The sequence below is a fragment of the Rattus norvegicus genome, chromosome 19 (genome assembly GCF_021556685.1).
Source record: "Rattus norvegicus strain SHRSP/BbbUtx chromosome 19, alternate assembly SHRSP_T2T, whole genome shotgun sequence".
Classification (NCBI taxonomy): domain Eukaryota; kingdom Metazoa; phylum Chordata; class Mammalia; order Rodentia; family Muridae; genus Rattus; species Rattus norvegicus.
The window spans coordinates 20,898,793-20,920,468 of record NC_141552.1 but is presented as its reverse complement, the minus strand read 5'-3'; the positions used below and the strand labels follow the sequence as shown (position 1 = coordinate 20,920,468).

Below are 21,676 nucleotides of genomic sequence, written 5' to 3'. Positions count from 1 at the left end.
ACTGCAGAAGCCTATACTCAACAAAACTGCAAAATATGAATGAAATGGACAATTTTCTAGACAGATACCAGGTACCAAAGTTAAATCAGGATCAGATAAACCATCTAAACAGTCCAATAACTCCTAAAGAAATAGAAGTTAAAAGTCTCCAAATCAAAGAAAACCAAGGACCACATAGATGGGTTTAGTGCTGAATTCTATCAGACCTTCGTAGAAGACCTAATACCAATACTATCCAAACTATTCCACAAAATAGAAACTGAAGGAACACTACCAAATTCCTTCTACAAAGTCACAATTAGTCTTATACGTAAACCACACAAAGACCCAACAAAGAAAGAGAACTTCAGGCAAATTTCTCTTATGAATATAGATGCCAAAATAATAAGATTCTTGCAAACTGAATCCAAGAACACATCAAATCAATCCCCCATCATGATCAAGTAGGCTTCATCCCAGGGATGCAGGGATGAAGGATGCCTATAGGCACATAGGAAGTGACAATAGGAGGTGTGGCTTTATTGGAGAAGGTTTGTCAGTAGGGTATGGCTTTGGTGTCTTAGAAGCTTAAACCTGCCTGTGGATTCAGATATAGAACTCACAACTACCTCTCAACCATGTCTGCCCGCATGCCATCATGGTTCCCACCATGATGAAAATAGACTAAACCTCTGAAACGGAAGCCAGTCCCAATTAAATGTTTTTCTTTAAAAGAACTGTAGTCGTGGTGTCTCTTGTCAGCAATACAACACTAAGACATTGTTATTTATATTTCTTTGCTCTCATCTGCTAAAAGCATAGATTCAAACCCTAGGCTGCTTAGATTCCCAAAAGTCTGGCCCTATCCCTCTTCCCAGCTTTGTTTCCTGATATCATGATCTTTCGCCCTTCTGGGGACTGAGGAATTTTTCTCCCACTGCTCAATGGGGCTTCTCTCTGCTCTTAACAATAAAGAAATGTCTTAAAATCCTATTTCTAGTGAGATCTTTGCTGATAAATTTTCATTTTGGCCTTTAGTTTATTATTTCATGGTGTTCCCATATACTTTCTTTTACTTCTCATTCAGCAATTGCCATGCAGTGGGAAAAGAATATTCTCGAACCTAACATTGATCTATAAGTCTTTTTTAACCTTTTGTTTCCCCAGTTCTGAACAGTGTCTGACACAGAAAGAAAAGTCTTTGCTGAGAAAAAAAACTATAAACAGATGAATGGCTTAGGAAATATTTTAGAAATACCTAAGCCTTTGACCACTATAACAACTACAAGTGTGTTTTGAGGTCATTTGTTTAAGCTGTTACTATGAAGAAAACAGTATTGACTTTGCTTAAATGGAACCGAGGTTTCCCCCTTACTACGCTTCTAATAAAGAATACATTTTTACTAATGTTTGCCTTGTGGAAAACTCTACAGCCTGGGAATACTGTTGAGGGAGCTGGGGAAACATCCCTGAAAAGAGGTTGCTTGCCCTAATGGTCCCCATCAATAGAACTTAAGCTATTTGGTAAATAAATATTCTCGAACTATCTGCACTAGAAAAAGAAAAAAATGTCACTTAAGGAAAACACATGAGCCAGTTCTGGTTCCTAGGTTCCCCTTCCCTGTTAGGATGCTCTTGTCACAGTTTCTGACAGATCAAACGTTGAAAGCTCCAGAAACCATCCTCCTCAGCCTTCACGGCTAAAACAAGGTTCTAGGTACCATTTGAACCAGAAAATTTTATTTCAAGCTCTCAAAAACAGCAAAGGGTTCCATGTGCTGCTTTTCCAATCTTCTTGCTGCCATGTGAGGCTTACCTTTTTTTAAAAGGTCTACAGGCTGGTACTTATTTTTTATATTCGGAACATGCTGCTCCGTCAAGGAAGTTTGCTGTGAGGCCTCAGTTAAATTTGAGCATTTGGCAGTGTCCTTGGGGGAGCTAATGCTTCTGAGTACCAACCGATGTTCTTCAACGACATTAAGGATTTCACTTTTCTTAATCTCGAAAGGTATGAATTGGCCAGTTTTCGGTTTTTGGTGTTTGTTTTTAAAGACATCTATAGACGTTCCATGAGCCTTATTCTATAAATAAAACAAAAAAATTAAAATTTTAATATTTATTTTTTTAATGTAGTTGCATGGTTAAGTTTATAAGTAAACTTTACCGAGATGAAAAAAAAATCATACCATAGCTGGCTGCATTTTGAAAACCATCTCGCTGAGAAGATATTTACTGCAACATGCATGACCGTTATTAATTAAGCCCACACTCTAAAGCTAGTCCCAAGCATGAATGGGACTTCAAAATCCCACTTCAAAAGGAAAGTGATTTGTCCAATAGCAGCTTGTGTCTCAAAAGAGATATTTTAAAATGTAGGTGTGCAAACAAACACCCCCCAAAACTTACATACAGGCAGCATTATTCAAATTGAACATTTAGAAATATAGAAATATATATGAAAGGGGTTGGGGATTTAGCTCAGTGGTAGAGCACTTGCCCAGCAAGCACAAGGCCCTGTTCGGTCCCCAGCTCTGGAAAAAAAAAAAAGAAATGTAAATAAAAGTGTATATGCGCTTCCTGGTTGCTGCCACCGCGGAGAGCTCATAAGCAACACCCCACGAGCAAACTTGAGCCTCGGGACCACAGGTAAGACCAACTTTTCTGCTGCAAGCCACCTGCCTGGTGAACTCAAGACACAGGCCCACAGGAACAGCTGAAGACCTGTAGAGAGGAAAAACTACACGCCCGAAAGCAGAACACTCTGTCCCCATAACTGGCTGAAAGAAAACAGGAAAACATGTCTACAGCACTCCTGACACACAGGCTTATAGGACAGTCTAGCCACTGTCAGAAATAGCAGAACAAAGTAACACGAGAGATAATCTGATGGCGAGAGGCAAGCAACAGAAACCAAGACTACATGGCATCATCGGAGCCCAATTCTCCCACCAAAGCAAACACGGAATATCCAAACACACCAGAAAAGCAAGATCTAGTTTCAAAATCATATTTGATCATGATGCTAGAGGACTTCAAGAAAGACGTGAAGAACTCCCTTAGAGAAACACAGGAAAACATTAATAAACAAGTAGAAGCCTACAGAGAGGAATCGCAAAAATCCCTGAAAGAATTCCAGGAAAACATAAATAAACAAGTAGAAGCCTAGAGATAGGAGTCACGAAAATCCCTGAAAGAATTCCAGGAAAACACAATCAAACAGTTGAAGGAATTAAAAATGGAAATAGAAGCAATCAAGAAAGAACACATGGAAACAACCCTGGATATAGAAAACCAAAAGAAGAGACAAGGAGCTGTAGATACAAGCTTCACCAACAGAATACAAGAGATGGAAGAGAAAATCTCAGGAGCAGAAGATTCCATAGAAATCATCGACTCAACTGTCAAAGATAATGTAAAGCAGAAAAAGTTACTGGTCCAAAATATACAGGAAATCCAGGACTCAATGAGAAGATCAAACCTAAGGATAATAGGTATAGAAGAGAGTGAAGACTCCCAGCTCAAAGGACCAGTAAATATCTTCAAAAAATCATAGAAGAAAACTTCCCTAACCTAAAAAAAGAGATACCCATAGGCATACAAGAAGCCTACAGAACTCCAAATAGATTGGACCAGAAAAGAACACACCTCCCGTCACATAATAGTCAAAACACCAAACACACAAAATAAAGAAAGAATATTAAGAGCAGTAAGGGAAAAGGTCAAGGAACAAATAAAGGCAGACCTACAGAATCACACCAGACTTTTCGCCAGAAACTATGAAAGCCAGAAGATCCTGGACAGATGTCATACACACCCTAAAAAAACACAAATGCCAGCCCAGGTTACTGTATCCTGCAATACTCTCAATTAACATGATGGAGAAACCAAGATATTCCATGACAAAACCAAATTTACACATTATCTTTCTACAAATCAAGCACTACAAAGGATAATAAATGGTAAAGCCCAATATAAGGAGGCAAGCTATACCCTAGAAGAAGCAAGAAACTAATCGTCTTGGCAACAAAACAAAGAGAAGAAAAGCACACAAACATAACCTCACATCCAAATATGAATATAACGGGAAGCAATAATCACTATTCCTTAATATCTCTCAACATCAATGGGCTCAACTCCCCAATAAAAAGACATAGATTAACAAACTGGATACGCAACAAGGACCCTGCATTCTGCTGCCTACAGGAAACACACCTCAGAGACAAAGACAGACACTACCTCAGAGTGAAAGGCTGGAAAACAACTTTCCAAGCAAATGGTAGGAAGAAGCAAGCTGGAGTAGCCATTCTAATATCAAATAAAATCAATTTTCAACTAAAAGTCATCAAAAAGGTTAAGGAAGGACACTTCATATTCATCAAAGGAAAAATCCATCAAGATGAACTCTTAATCCTAAATATCTATGCCCCAAATACAAGGGCACCTACATTTGTAAAAGAAACCTTACTAAAGCTCAAAACACACATTGCACCTCACACAATAATAGTAGGAGATTTCAACACCCCACTTTCATCAATGGACAGATCATGGAAACAGAAATTAAACAGAGACGTAGACAGACTAAGAGAAGTCATGAGGCAAATGGACCCAACAGATATTTATAGAACATTCTATCCTAAAACAAAAGGATATACCTTCTTCTCAGCTCCTCATGGTACTTTCTCCAAAATTGACCATATAATTGGTCAAAAAACAGGCCTCAACAGGTACAGAAAGATAGAAATAATCCCATGCGTGCTATCAGACCACCACGGCCTAAAGCTGGTCTTCAATAACAATAAGGGAATAATGCCCACTTATACGTGGAAATTGAACAATGCTCTACTCAATGATAACCTGGTCAAGGAAGAAATAAAGAAAGAAATTAAAGACTTTTTAGAATTTAATGAAAACGAAGGCACAACATACCCAAACGTATGGGACACAATGAAAGCTGTGCTAAGAGGAAAACTCATAGCGCTGAGTGCCTGCAGAAAGAAACAGGAAAGAGCATATATCAGCAGCTTGACAACACACCTAAAAGCTCTAGAACAAAAAGAAGCAAATACACCCAAGAGGAGTAGAAGGCAGGAAATAATCAAACTCAGAGCTGAAATCAACCAAGTAGAAACAAAAAGGACCATTGAAAGAATCAACAGAACCAAAAGTTGTTTCTTTGAGAAAAACAACAAGATAGATAAACCCTTAGCCAGACTAACGAGAGGACACGGAGAGTGTGTCCAAATTAACAAAATCAGAAATGAAAAGGGAGACATAACTACAGATTCAGAGGAAATTCAAAAAATCATCAGATCTTACTATAAAAGCCTATATTCAACAAAACTTGAAAATCTGCAGGAAATGGACAATTTCCTAGACAGATACCAGGTACCGAAGTTAAATCAGGAACAGATAAACCAGTTAAACAACCCTATAACTCCTAAGGAAATAGAAGCAGTCATTAAAGGTCTCCCAACCAAAAAGAGCCCAGGTCCAGATGGGTTTAGTGCAGAATTCTATCAGACCTTCATAGAAGACCTCATACCAATATTATCCAAACTATTCCACAAAATTGAAACAGATGGATCACTACCGAATACCTTCTACGAAGCCACAATTACTCTTATACCTAAACCACACAAAGACACAACAAAGAAAGAGAACTTCAGACCAATTTCCCTTATGAATATCGACGCAAAAATACTCAATAAAATTCTGGCAAACCAAATCCAAGAGCACATCAAAACAATCATCCACCATGATCAAGTAGGCTTCATCCCAGGCATGCAGGGATGGTTTAATATACGGAAAACCATCAACGTGATCCATTATATAAACAAACTGAAAGAACAAAACCACATGATCATTTCATTAGATGCTGAGAAAGCATTTGACAAAATTCAACACCCCTTCATGATAAAAGTTCTGGAAAGAATAGGAATTCAAGGCCCATACCTAAACATAGTAAAAGCCATATACAGCAAACCAGTTGCTAACATTAAACTAAATGGAGAGAAACTTGAAGCAATCCCACTAAAATCAGGGACTAGACAAGGCTGCCCACTCTCTCCCTACTTATTCAATATAGTTCTTGAAGTTCTAGCCAGAGCAATCAGACAACAAAAGGAGGTCAAGGGGATACAGATCGGAAAAGAAGAAGTCAAAATATCACTATTTGCAGATGAATATGATAGTATATTTAAGTGACCCCAAAAGTTCCACCAGAGAACTACTAAAGCTGATAAACAACTTCAGCAAAGTGGCTGGGTATAAAATTAACTCAAATAAATCAGTAGCCTTCCTCTACACAAAAGAGAAACAAGCCGAGAAAGAAATTAGGGAAACGACACCCTTCATAATAGACCCAAATAATATAAAGTACCTCGGTGTGTCTTTAACCAAGCAAGTAAAAGATCTGTACAATAAGAACTTCAAGACACTGAGGAAAGAAATTGAAGAAGACCTCAGAAGATGGAAAGATCTCCCATGCTCATGGATTGGCAGGATTAATATAGTAAAAATGGCCATTTTACCAAAAGCGATCTACAGATTCAATGCAATCCCCATCAAAATACCAATCCAATTCTTCAAAGAGTTAGACAGAACAATTTGCAAATTCATCTGGAATAACAAAAAACCCAGGATAGCTAAAGCTATCCTCAACAATAAAAGGACTTCAGGGGGAATCACTATCCCTGAACTCAAGCAGTATTACAGAGCAATAGTGATAAAAACTGCATGGTATTGGTACAGAGACAGACAGATAGACCAATGGAATAGAATTGAAGACCCAGAAATGAACCCACAACCTATGGTCACTTGATTTTTGACAAAGGAGCCAAAACCATCCAATGGAAAAAAGATAGCATTTTCAGCAAAAGGTGCTGGTTCAACTGGAGGTCAACATGTAGAAGAAATACAGATCGATCCATGCTTATCACCCTGTACAAAGCTTAAGTCCAACTGGATCAAGGACCTCCACATCAAACCAGATACATTCAAACTAATAGAAGAAAAACTAGGGAAGCATCTGGAACACATGGGCACTGGAAAAAATTTCCTGAACAAAACACCAATGGCTTATGCTCTAAGATCAAGAATCGACAAATGGGATCTCATAAAACTGCAAAGCTTCTGTAAGGCAAAGGACACTGTGGTTAGGACAAAACGGCAACCAACAGATTGGGAAAAGATCTTTACCAATCCTACAACAGATAGAGGCCTTATATCCAAAATATACAAAGAACCCAAGAAGTTAGACCGCAGGGAGACAAATAACCCTATTAAAAAATGGGGTTCAGAGCTAAACAAAGAATTCACAGCTGAGGAATGCCGAATGGCTGAGAAACACCTAAAGAAATGTTCAACATCTTTAGTCATAAGGGAAATGCAAATCAAAACAACCCTGAGATTTCACCTCACACCAGTGAGAATGGCTAAGATCAAAAACTCAGGTGACAGCAGATGCTGGCAAGGATGTGGAGAAAGAGGAACACTCCTCCATTGTTGGTGGGATTGCAGACTGGTACAACCATTCTGGAAATCAGTCTGGAGGTTCCTCAGAAAATTGGACATTGAACTACCTGAGGATCCAGCTATACCTCTCTTGGGCATATACCCAAAAGATGCCCCAACATATAAAAAAGACACGTGCTCCACTATGTTCATAGCAGCCTTATTTATAATAGCCAGAAGCTGGAAAGAACCCAGATGCCCTTCAACAGAGGAATGTGGTACATCTACACAATGGAATATTACTCAGCTATCAAAAACAATGACTTTATGAAATTCGTAGGCAAATGGTTGGAACTGGAAAATATCATCCTGAGTGAGGTAACCCAATCACAGAAAAACACACATGGTATGCACTCATTGATAAGTGGCTATTAGCCCAAATGCTTGAATTACCCTAGATGCCTAGAACACATGAAACTCAAGACGGATGATCAAAATGTGAATGCTTCACTCCTTCTTTAAAAGGGGAACAAGAATACCCTTGGCAGGGAATAGAGAGGCAAAGATTAAAACAGACACAGAAGGAACACCCATTCAGAGCCTGCCCCACATGTGGCCCATACATATACAGCCATCCAATTAGACAAGATGGATGAAGCAAAGAAATGCAGGCCGACAGGAGCTGGATGTAGATCGCTCCTGAGAGACACAGCCAGAATACAGCAAATACAGAGGCGAATGCCAGCAGCAAACCACTGAACTGAGAATAGGACCCCCGTTGAAGGAATCAGAGAAAGAACTGGAAGAGCGTGAAGGGGCTCGAGACCCCTTATGAACAACAATGCCAACCAACCAGAGCTTCCAGGGACTAAGCCACTACCTAAAGACTATATATGGACTGACCCTGGACTCTGACCTCATAGGTAGCAATGAATATCCTAGTAAGAGCACCAGTGGAAGGGGAAGCCCTGGGTCCTGCTAAGACTGAACCCCCAGTAAACTAGATTGTTGGGGGGAGGGCAGCAATGGGGGAGGAAGGGGAGGGGAACACCCATAAAGAAGGGGAGGAGGAGGGATTAGGGGGATGTTTGCCCGGAATCCGGGAAAGGGAATAACACTCGAAATGTAAATAAGAAATACTCAAGTTAATTTAAAAAAAGTGTATATACATATATATATATATGAATATATAATAACATTTAAAGAATGGATGAATTTGAAGGAGAGCAGGAAGGGGTATATGGAAGGATTTCAAGGGAAGGATGGGAAGGGAGAAATTAATTATAATTAAATTATCTCAAGAAATACAGTCTATTTTTAAATAATTTTTTTAATTTAGTCATTTTAACCACCTCTGAGAACACTTAACTGCCTATAAAATTCCCAAATGTTTCTCTGCTAAGCTGGAAACCACTCAGGATGGAGGTATGCTGTCATGAATTGATTGTATGTATTGATAACAGGATATAATTTTTCAGTTGTTTTTAATCACGTGTTTCTTAATTTTGAGCAGCATAGTCAGTGGAAGACTGACACAGCTCCAGGTCCCTGAAATGCAATTGTCTATACAATATCTGTCCTACAGATGGACAGAGCTGGTTACAAAAAGCCAAGTTGTTGTCACTTCTAATTGTTGCCAACTCAAGATGTCATTAAGCTCTTGGTGCTAAGTATTACCTTTACCACTTGTCCCAATGGCTACCCCGTCTTAAGATTTCCCACCTGCTCTGCAAAGCCTTTTTCCCAACTGGGACCCCCGTCTTTGCTCCCTTTTACCCTCCCACCCTTCCTAAGACCGCACAACTGCCTGACGCCTAGCAAATGTCTGTTGAGCAGGCACAACGCTTGTTGCTGGAGATACGACATTCCGAGAAGACAGCCTGTCCTCCAGGGTCTACAGACTGCAACAGAGAGCTTTAATGCAAAGTGACACGGGAAAAGACACCGGTTCACATATCAGGCTGAGGAGACCGGAGAGGTGCGTCTCATGGTGAAGCTTCTATTCTAGTTTTGTCTAAACAGACTTAAGGGAATACTTACATAAAATGATAAATCCAAGAAAGGGTTAACACCCTTAAATATATCAAATGTGCAAACGTGTGTGTGTGTGTGTGTGTGTGTGTGTGTAATCATCAAATCATTTGAATAATGATCTGTGTGCCATCTGAATCGGTTTTTATAAAAGCTACTTGAAGCTGTCATTAGTGTCCATGAAAGCTTTTGTGATGATCATTACGGTCTTCAAGTCCCTGACTCATTTTTTCTGAATAGACGCATTAAATAAGGCAAAGCAATACCTCGTTTACTCTCTTGTAATGCTGGGCGATAAGAGATTTTGCTTCTTGCAAAAAATCTCGCTGGGTGGTTTCTAATAAGGGGCCTAGAATGGAAACAAAAACACTGCTTTAAATAAAAGTATTTGTTTTGTGGCTGAGACAAGGTCACAAGCTGGCTTGCCATTTGCCATTGTCCTTCCTCAGCCTCCCAGGCACTGCTTAAAATCATTACTTACTTCCCTACAGCAAGGGGGTGAAGCTAGGAGATTAAATTTTGGAGACAGTTGTGGATTTTGTGGGGCTCAATTACGGGGACTTTCTAAGTAATCTTTACAGTTCGATTCGAAAGAAATGAAATAACGTCTACTTGTATGTAATATCTATTATTTGAAAAGAAAACTCAATTTATAGTGGTCAGGATAATGAGCTAAATGATCTTAAATATTAAGTCCCTGAAAAACTAAAGGAAAAAACAAACAAACTTGAAATATCCATCGTCTTTGAAGATTCTTTGAATATCATCTTATAAAAATATTAAAATACATTTGGGGCATAAAAATATTAACTCTTACCCAGTTGACTAAAGCATATAATTCTATACGTTTTTGAGTGCTTTTAATTTGTTGGTAAAGTAACAATTATAAAATAAAATGCCTCAATAAATCAGTAGGACTTATATGGAAATGAGAAATATCCATTCCTTTTTTTTAATTTTTTATTAGATATACTTCTTTACTTACATTTCAAATGTTATTCCCCTTCCCGGTTTCCTGTCCATAAGCCCCCATCCCCTCCCCTCCTACAGATATTCCTTCCATACATCCCCCTGACTGCCCCCCATATTCCCCTTCACTGGGGGTCCAACCTTGGCAAGACCAAGGGCTTCCCATTCCACTGGTGCCCCAACAAGGCACATATGCAGTTGGAGCCCTGGGTCAGTCCATGTATAGTCTTTCGGTAGTGGTTTAGTCCCTGGAAGCTCTGGTTGGTTGGCATTGTTGTTTTTATGGGGTTGCAAGCTCCTTCAACTCTTTCAATCCTTCCTCTAATTCCCCCGCAAGGGGGATCCTTGAACAAGCCTTTTATGCACCCAAAAGTCCCAGAGACTTGTAAGCCTGTATTTTCTAACACAGAAAGTTTCACCCCTTCCCAGTTAGACTTCACTTCCCAGAAAGCCTTCACAAAAAAATTACAAAAAAGATAATCAAAGATTTATGGTCATGTGGGTGAGTCCATCCTGCATGTGTAGTCTGAGTGAATGCCCTTACTGGTCTGTGTTTGACTGAATTCGCAGGATTTGGAAAAGGCACCCTCAAACTGAGCCTGTTGGCAGATGCCTAGAATCCCAGCATTTGGGAAGCTGAGACAAAAAGATTTTGAGGCCAGCCTGGGCTACATAACAAGATACTGTCTCAAAAAGTCAAAAATAAAACTGTGCTAAATAACCTTAGGCACAATGAACTCAATTCTGCATGTATTCATTGCGTACCTGCTAAGCTCTGTGCTGCTTTCAGTGCCAAATGTGCCCACACGGGACACCGTTGCACCTGTTTTCTATGTACTATAGAGCTTGGGTTCTTCTAGAAAGAATCTATTAACAAACTCAATGGCATTTAGTACAAAGTATACTGAAATATAGAATAGCATAAACCACCACTAACTGGCCCCCTGATGACTAAACTTCACCTTGAAGAGTTAAAGCTTTACATTGCGTGATGGAAGGAAAGGTTTAAAACAGAAACATCTCCAGAGAAATGACCCAGTGAGGCAAATCCAAACTCAAGCAGCAGCTTTAAATCTGTACTTCATTAATTTCTTGAGCTCCCAGCACCCCAGCCAGAGTAGCTCAAACTCTGTTTCATATTTAAGCTCCTACTAAGTTTTATTTTAAAGGAAATAATCGTTGGCTAAAATAACATATATCTAACAGGTGAAAGCCAAGATATTTCAATAAAAGATTCATGCATAGAAAAGATCATGTTCCAAAAAGATAAACATGAACAGCTGTTAGTCATGGGCACTCTTGGCTATGCCAGCCATGTTTCAAGCAGTGGGTAGCCGCACGTGACTAGTAAATAACATGTCAGGCCTTCTCTGTTCGTAGAAGTCAAAAGTCATGCTTTACACATGGTTTGTTCTGTGAGTCATTGCATCAGAGGAAAAGATTCTTCAAAACAATTTCATTGATTAGGTAACATGGCTACTCACCTTCCACTACTTCAGGTATAGCTTCTGCAGTTGCCATGACGGGTAGGTTGGGTTATCCTTCTTGAATGCTGAATGCCACTGTTTATGAGTGATAAAGATGTGACGGTCACTTATTTAGGTATTTTATTTATTCATAAATAAAATGATTAACTAACACTTATATTGCATACTTTTAATCTAAAACTTTCCGGGGCTACACACACACGCACACACACACACACACACACACACACACACACACACACACACACACACAATCTTACAGTTGTTAGTGTTTTGCTTTCACAGATGTCTATATGCATGTGAGAGTATCAGAAGCCCTAGAACTGGAATTACAGATAGTTGTGAGTGGCCATGAAGGTGCTGAGACTTTAACCCAGCTCCTCTGGAAGAGCAGAGCCACCCCTCCAGCCCCCTGATCTAAAGCTTTCAATGTCTCTTCTCTGATGGGTGGTGGGGTATTTGCTTACATTCTACCTTACTGGACTCAAACAGCTTTGAAAGGGTTTGGATGTCTTTAAGTGTATTCCCAAAGGTTCCCATGTTGAAAGCATGGCTCTTGGTGTGCCAATGACAGTGTGAAGGACTTAAGAACTAGTGAAGCATCTTTAAGTCATGTGGAGGATGTAATAGGATTAGGTTGAGCTACCCTAGCCCCTCTGGCTTCCGGTTTCTGAGATATGATTGCTCTCTTCCTCATGTGCTGCCACTATGAGAAACTCAGCCACAAGCTTCCCCACTGAAGCTGGGACAAAGCTAGCGCCGTAATTTGCACCTCTGGAACGGAGTTAAATGAACTTCCCTCAGACAGTTCATGTATTGTAACAGAGCTGGACACCTCCTAGAGCTGCTGCCTCACATTTGGTAGAGCCCGAAAGAAAAAATGGAGAGAAAGGGAACCAACAGTTCATGCGAACAGCTATTTCGTGGAGTAAAAGAACTCAACTTCAAATATTCTACCTCGAGGTGCTGTGAGAGCTCACGTAACTTCATTACTTTCTTATTAATATCTAATTCATACCTTATACATTCCAGCTCTGATCTTAGATTTGTGTTCATCTTCAACTTAAAAAGTGCCCGGGGTTTTGTTCCCATCTCCTTCGTGACTTGTCTAGTCTCAGTCCCTTATCTCTGCTTTAAATATCATAGCTATGCTGTCTATTTCATCTGTGTAAGGAGCTAACAATAGAAGTATGTCTAAGAGTCCCATAACCCCACACAGACCACATGCACCTGGAAAGCAAAATTATACTAAAAAAAAAATACTAGAAATTAAACACTGCTTGTCCTCAACTGTGAATGACTACCATGCACCTGGGAAGTTTAATGAACATATCAGTCTAGATTCTAAGAACTTCATTTTTGAAGTTTACCTCTGCCTTGAACCTTGATACAGGGGTTTCTAGTCCAGTGTTCCAGATTCTGGAGATGCTCGGAAATGGACTGGTACATGGACGGAGCTGAGTTCTCCTTTCTACATCAATACTACGTTCCTTTGAAAGCATTATGCTATGTATTACGTGTCTCTAGAGTTATGGAATCACTTGCACTGGTGGAAACTGTGCACTCAGTGTTTGTATGATTATAAACAAGAATACTACATGCCTCGCAGGGACCCACACACCATCGTAGTCTAGACTTTACACATAACTGTTCAGTTGACTGACTCATCCAACAATCTGTGAAGAAGAGTTCAACCCTTTGGGGACTATTGTAATAAGCATAAACTCCACCCCACGAAAGTCATTACTATAGTCACATGTGGTTAGATAAAGAAGTATAAAAAGTTTCCTCGGTCCCTACCCAGACAAAGAAACCACTACAACACGTATTTAAAAATTCGGAATTCTAGAAAAATCTATTTCTCCAAGTCTCAGAATTATATTGTAGGCAGGATCACAGAATATGTCCTCTCTGGGTAGATCAACTTAAAGTTCTCTAAATTGGTAAGAGAAAGCTTAAGATTTACATTCCTGTTCTTGTAGGATAAGAGGCAAACAGAATTAGAACTCATTTCCTACCTTATCTTCATAAAGTAGATGACTAATCAGAGTTGATCATAGACTATACCATATAGGACCTTACATTTTTCCCAAAGGCCTATATATTAAAGGCTTGTATAAAAGTACCAGAAGGTGGTGGCATTTCCTGGTAGGAGGATCTCTGGAAACTGAGTCATACCTTTGAAGAGAATATCAAGACCCTAGACATTCTGCTTCCACTTCCAGGATATGAGCAAACTTCCTCCATCAAATGTCCCTAGTTTAAGGTACTGTGCCACCACAGACCGAAATGATGGAGTCAAACAACGATGGAAAGAAAATTCTGAAACCATAAGCTAAAACAAAACTTCTGTCTTTACAATTGGCCATTAATATCCTGGAAACGTTGGCCAAGCAAAGGAAAGATAACAAATGTTATGTCTTTCATAAGGATGTACTTGGGATCAAGAACAGATGTGGTTGCCCCACAGGGGGATGCCGGGAAAGGGACCATACTTTAGGGACCTGGAAAAGGTGGCCCAGCAGTTGGTGTGAGAACAAATGACAGAAATTAGGCAAATGGGTGGAACTGGAAAACATCATCCTGAGTGAGCTAACCCAATCACAGAAAGACACACATGGTATGCACTCACTGATAAGTGGATTTTAGCCCAAATGCTCGAATTGCCCTAGATGCCTAGAACACATGAAACTCAAGACGGATGATCAAAATGTGAATGCTTCACTCCTTCTTTAAAAGGGGAACAAGAATACCCTTGGCAGGGAAGAGAGAGGCAAAGATTAAAACAGAGACTGAAGGAACACCCATTCAGAGCCGGCCCCACATGTGGCCCATACATATACAGCCATCCAATTAGACAAGATGGATGAAGCAAAGAAGTGCAGGCCGATAGGAGCCAGATGTAGATCTCTCCTGAGAGACACAGCCAGAATACAGCAAACACAGAGGCGAATGCCAGCAGCAAACCACTGAACTGAGAACGGGACCCCCGTTGAAGGAATCAGAGAAAGAACTGGAAGATCTTGAAGGGGCTGGAGACCCCATATGTACAACAATGCCAAGCAACCAGAGCTTCCAGGGACTAAGCCACTACCTAAAGACTATACATGGACTGACCCTGGACTCTGACCCCATAGGTAGCAATGAATATCCTAGTAAGAGCACCAGTGGAAGGGGAAGCCCTGGGTCCTGCCAAGGCTGGGCCCCACAATGTAAGAGATTTTTGCGGGGGGGGGGAGTAATGGGAGGTGGATGGGGAGGGGAACACCATATAGAAGGGGAGTGGGAGGGATTTGGGGATGTTGGCCTGGAAATCGGGAAAAGGAATAATATTTGAAATGTAAATAAGAAATACCCAATTTAATAAAGATGGAAGAAAAAAAGAAAATGCATTAAAAAAATAAAAAATTTAAAAAAAAAAGAAATTTTCGTTTAACACTAACTTTCTTCCCACTGTCTCTCCACACCAAGTTTCTAAATCTCCAGTCCCACTTTCACCTCCACACTTTGCGCTCAGAAACTTGACCTGTATCTACCTGTTCCTGGGGCCCTGGGCCTCAAAACACCTTACGTTTTTGTCTGTCTTCACAGAAGAGCATCCACCTTCCAAAGTGTGGACCAGATCATTTCCTTTCCACTGCTTCTGATTGCATTTAAAGACGTGGCCTTGGCCCTGGCCTTGTTTATCTCACCATCCTATATAAATATGAATAAGAAGCTTGGGACTGGGGTTGGGGATTTAGCTCAGTGGTAGAGCACTTGCCTAGGAAGCTCAAGGCCCTGGGTTCGGTCCCCAGCTCCGAAAAAAAAGAACCAAAAAAAAAGAAGCTTGGGACTACAATCTTAAAAACTCCACAACTCTGGAACTAAGTCAGTAGGTGGATTTGACTTGGTTTAGTTTTAATTTTCCTCATTTAAATGATATTACTGGGATAAAATACTTTAAAGGGCCCTTCCGATTTTAATTTTGGTGTATTGTTTTTATATATTTTGAAATAAAAAATAAACCGCCGATTCCGAATGACAGAAATCAGCTATGCGGTCAAGGTTTCCCAGGTCTCCTTTGGCCACTTCCTGCCTTTTCAGAAGCTGCAGAGTCTGACATAAAAGGAAAAGTCCAGGCCAGACCTCCTGAGTCACGTGACTCCCCCACAGCCTTCGGCACTCCCTCTCATTCCATAACCTCTCTCTCGTAGTCTGGTCTGACCACTGTTCCCAATCTGTGCTACATTTCGTTCAGATTAACAAGGGTGATGGTCTATCCATATTGGCCACTGGACTAGATCACAACCCATCAGATGACACACTTCTGAGCAAGTCTTTGAGAAGTTTACCAGAGAGCGCCAGTGCCACCATACTGCTATACCAGATAGAATAGAAAGGAAAAGAGGAGACTCGGTGGTTCCCTCTGTACTTGCTGACTGTGGAGACAGTGCAAACAACCACCTCTTGCTTCTGCCACCACAACTGGAATCCTTATGCCATCCTATGCTGTTTCCTTAGACTGAAAGCAAAGATAGCCCCTTCTCTTTCAAGTTGCTTTAGACAAAGTATTTTCTCACTTGTACAGAACACTAACTATGAGCAGAAAGAACCTGAGATTGCTCGTTTAGATTGGGGAGACTTGCCTTGGTCATGGTATCTGTTCACAGCAGTAAAACCCTAACTAAGACACCTAGAATACATTTTAGCTAGAATCCCCATTGACCACACCTTGTATGATCCCAGAAGCATCCCCACTGGGCAACACACAGCCACCACACCCTCCTAAGAACCAGAAAAAGCAACAGAAACCAAGGAACAAAACACCCCTCCCCCAACAAAGACAAGACAGGAAATCAGCACCTAAAATTCCAGTCTTCCAAAGCCAATTGTGTAGACTCCAGTGTAACAAACACAAGAACAGCCAGGACAAAATGTCTCCACTAGGGCCAGCAACCACACCACAGAAGGCCCTGAGCATTGCAACATAGCTTAACTACAAGTAAGAGACCTTGAAGTGGTCTTTATGAATATGACAGAGGCCCTTAAAGAGGAAATGAGTAAATGGCTTCCAGCTTTGTATTTCCATGGAATTCCTGAGTGTGAAAATGAATGGATCACGACATCTGTATCTGTTAGTTTTGCTTTTCCTTGGGCTGTCCTTTCAGTTCATTTCGTCCTATTCCAATGTGTTAGGTTTTGTTTTATCTTTTTTTAATTTTATTGCATTATTATTATTTAGAAGTCTGTTCGATTTCTAATGACAGAAAGGGTGTGTTCTGGATTGGAGGGGAGGGGTGGGGAGGGGAGGAGGAACTGGGATGTTAGATAAAGGGAAAAGTGTTGCCGGGATACATTATGTGAGAGGAAAAATTGTATTTTTAATAAAAGGGGGGGAAAGGAAGCCGACTCTGCTGAGTCATGTTCAATAAGCCGTGGTTTTCTGTCATCTCACATGACTACGGATTACTACAGTGATCTATGAAATATAATTTGGTGAGGTGGAAGTTACCCCAGTGTGTGCTGCCCAAACACAGGGACCTTAATTCAAACACTCAGATCTCACTTGAGGCTGGATGGGGCGGCGTGTGCCTCTAGCTCATGTCTGTGTAGCGCTAGGGAAGAGAAGACAGCATGGTTCCTGGAGCTTGCTGACCAGCCAATCTGCTTAACTATACTGGCTCTTGGCTCAATGATATTTGTCTCAAAAAATAATAATAAGGTAGAGAGATATAAGGAAAGATACTCAAGATATAACTCTAGCCGCCCCCATGGATATATACATATATGCACATACATATACGAAAATGATTTAGCAAAATCAAACATGTGTACGGAAGTTCCTGGGAATCAAGCATATTATGCCTGTGTTAGTGAGAGTCGATCATTGTCAAGTGGAGCCACATTTGAGTAAAGGTACCAACTGCTCCAAGGAGCTGAAATGCGTAATTTTAGTCTCTACATAATGTAAAATTGAAAACACAGACATCTAAGATACTTTCACAAATCAGTAAAATTATAACAAAAGAAAACACTGAAAAAATTACAAGGCAGATTTCCAAATGGAAATTAGATAATACTCAAAATTGATTTGTTATTAGGAAAAATAAGGCTAAAATTTACAGACACATACCCAAATAAACGACTCTTTAAAATCCCCAAAGACATAGATCAACTCAAATATTCACTCCCTGCCTATTGGAGAATTAATTGGTCAATTTATTAAACTGGTTGGAAATAATCTTCAAAAACTAAATTCCTACCCATGAACCAGACAATTCTGACTCCTTATGGAAAAGGCAACACCATTTACTGAAAGATACATGTAAGGATGATCATAGTAGTACTGTGTAAAAATCGAAATAATAGAAACAATTCTAATGTCCACCAAAAGAAGAATAAATAATGTAAGCACGATGTACATAGTGGAAAATTTGCAGCCTTGACACTGGACTTAATCAAAGATCATTGGTTCTCACAGACAATGTTAAAGAGTAAGTCAGCATAAAGAGGATCTGATTTATGCTCCAGTCGATATAAAGTTCAAAACTAAGTACAACCTCTAGGGAGAGGAGTTAAGAGTCTCAGGTGAGACTATAAGTCCTAGTAATTTCTGACATTTATGGAATGTGGTTTACAATGTGTTCCCTTTGTAAATATGTATTATTCATTAAGCTATGCCCCTGGGAATAGTATACACTTTCCCAATATCTTATTTAGCAACTAAAATGCATTTACTGACACCTATTACTTTTTCAAAATGACACATAAGACTGAAACTAAGCTCTAATCCTCATAGATATTTTTATTTATTATCAGCTGATTGTCCATCAAAAGAAATATGAAGCACAGAGCTTTGTTTTAAAAAGCCGGATGTGTCAGAGTTACTTTGGAAGACCCACCTGGCCAAGTACTAACTTTTGTCTTCCATTGATTGTATATGTGGCTAAGCCTGTACTATTGCACCATAGAAAGCTGGGACCCTTCTAGGGAGCTAGCTTTCTATGAAAGAAATGTAAATTCCATAGTTCAAATCCCTCTTGGGGATTTTATGTGAGTAAGAGCATGCAGGACAAGTGTTTGCTATCACAAGACCCCAATAAGGAGATGAGAAATGGAGACAGGAGAATCCCAGAGATGCTTTTAGCCTGGATACCCTAGACAACACAGTGAACAAACAGTAAAGATCCTGTCTAAAACAAGATAAGATGATAAGAACCAACACCTAGGGTTGCCTTTTGATCTCTACATGCACACCATAGCATATGCACATCTGCGCGCACACACACACACACACACACACACACACACACTGTTGCTCTGAAGTCTTAGTTTTGTATTCTTCTACATTTTCCAAGACAACCTACTCTTTAGAAACCCTATTACTACTAAAACCTCCATGTAACCTGCCATGCATTTTGCAATATGACTAGTACAGTGACCTTGACAGGAAGAACATAATTAGCCAAATGAGAAATGAATCTAAGTGCTTTGGTCCAAAATAGCAGTGAACACACAAGCAGCTGGCTTCAGAAAGATCCACCTTTTACTACATTTCTCTCACCTCAAACTCCCATGACAGGAAGACTTAAGCTTTTCTTGAATAAAATGTACGAGTATTATGTCTTATCATGCATTTTTATGTACAAAGTTTCGTAAGATAAGTGGTCAGCTCTTGAAACATATACATATATCACTATACGGACTATGCAGGCCTTTTTTATACATTTTTGAATGTGTGTGTGTGTGTGTGTGTGTGTGTGTGTGTGTGTGTGTACATTCGTGCATGTGAGTCTGTGTATCAATAACAAAGGAAGCCATGAATTTGAGAGGAAGAAATAGTGAAAGGAATTCAAGGAAAGAAAAGTAGTGTAATTATACTTTAGTTTTTAACAATTTTTAATGAAAAGATTTTTGGTAAGAAAACTCTAAGTGAAGGTACATATTCCCAGTGACAACAGTAGAAGACTGACTCTCCCGTCTGTGAAGCACTCTTACATATCACGTATGGTTTCAAAATATCTCATGAAGATTCCCAAATTAATACATGACAAATGAAACACGATGTGCATGCTTTCGTGTTATTTTTATAGATTAAAACAGTGCTATTAGATGCTGGCGAGGATGTGGAGAAAGAGGAACACTCCTCCATTGTTGGTGGGATTGCAGACTGGTAAAACCATTCTGGAAATCAGTCTGGAGGTTCCTCAGAAAATTGGACATTGAACTGCCTGAGGATCCAGCTATACCTCTCTTGGGCATATACCCAAAAGATGCCTCAACATATAAAAGAGACACGTGCTCCACTATGTTCATCGCAGCCTTATTTATAATAGCCAGAAAATGGAAAGAACCCAGATGCCCTTCAACAGAGGAATGGATACAGAAAATGTGGTACATCTACACAATGGAATATTACTCAGCTATCAAAAACAACGAGTCTATGAAATTCGTAGGCAAATGGTTGGAACTGGAAAATATCATCCTGAGTGAGCTAACCCAATCACAGAAAGACATACATGGTATGCACTCATTGATAAGTGGCTATTAGCCCAAATGCTTGAATTACCCTAGATCCCTAGAACAAACGAAACTCAAGACGGATGATCAAAATGTGAATGCTTCACTCCTTCTTTAAATGAGGAAAAAGAATACCCTTGGCTGGGAAGGGAGAGGCAAAGATTAAAACAGAGACTGAAGGAACACCCATTCAGAGCCTGCCCCACAGGTGGCCCATACATATACAGCCACCCAATTGGACAAGATGGATGAAGCAAAGAAGTGCAGACCGACAGGAGCCGGATGTAGATCGCTCCTGAGAGACACAGCCAGAATACAGCAAATACAGAGGCGAATGCCAGCAGCAAACCACTGAACTGAGAATAGGTCCCCCGTTGAAGGAATCAGAGAAAGAACTGGAAGAGCTTGAAGGGGCTCGAGACCCCAAAAGTACAACAATGTCAAGCAACCAGAGCTTCCAGGGACTAAGCCACTACCTAAAGACTATATATGGACTGACCCTGGACTCTGACCCCATAGGTAGCAATGAATATCCTAGTAAGAGCACCAGTGGAAGGGGAAGCCCTGGGTCCTGCTAAGACTGAACCCCCAGTGAACTAGACTATGGGGGGAGGGCGGCAATGGGGGGAGGGTTGGGAGGGGAACACCCATAAGGAAGGGGAGGGGGGAGGGGGATTTTGCCCGGAAACCGGGAAAGGGAATAACACTTGAAATGTATATAAGAAATACTCAAGTTAATAAAAAAAAATGTTTTAATAATGTAAAAAAAAAAAGAAGGATTTAGCAAAAAAAAAATTAATTCAAAAAAAAAAAAAAACAGTGCTATTATAAAGTGTATTTGGCCTTAATCATTTATGTCTAAAATAGAAGGCATTAACATCTTATAAATAATAATACAGAGTAAATACTCACTTTGCAAAATAGTTCCCTGTTGATATGCTTGGGACATTTTGTAAATAGGTAAAAGCAACAATGAAATTGCTAAAAAATTAATTACAACAAATAAAACAAAATAAAATAAAGGTCAAAGCTATCGTACAGAGAATCGTTCTGTACTGAGAAATAGTAAATTTAAAGATCCAGTCCAAGAAATTGAGGCCAATCACAGTCTATTCCTTCTGTGTACTCTCCTTTCTTTATTCTCAAGACCTTGCAAAAAATACTGGTGTAGGAGAGTTTATATTTAAGTAACAGCTTCAAGTAATATAATTTGAAGATGGCAAAGAATCTTAAGAGTTTCTCTGAGCCCCCTTCCT

General features: G+C 39.9%; 1 protein-coding gene across 1 annotated transcript in view; it reads right to left on the bottom strand.

Moving 5' to 3' along the window:
* Iqcm (IQ motif containing M) overlaps positions 1-11,995 on the bottom strand; it is a gene marked incomplete in the record, with an annotated part of 154,786 nt that extends 142,791 nt beyond the window's left edge. The window contains 3 exon segments of the mRNA NM_001014271.2: positions 1,796-2,060; positions 9,729-9,811; positions 11,916-11,995. Coding sequence (NP_001014293.2) covers positions 1,796-2,060; positions 9,729-9,811; positions 11,916-11,952 — 385 coding nt within the window.
* Between the last annotated feature and the right edge of the window lie 9,681 nt (positions 11,996-21,676).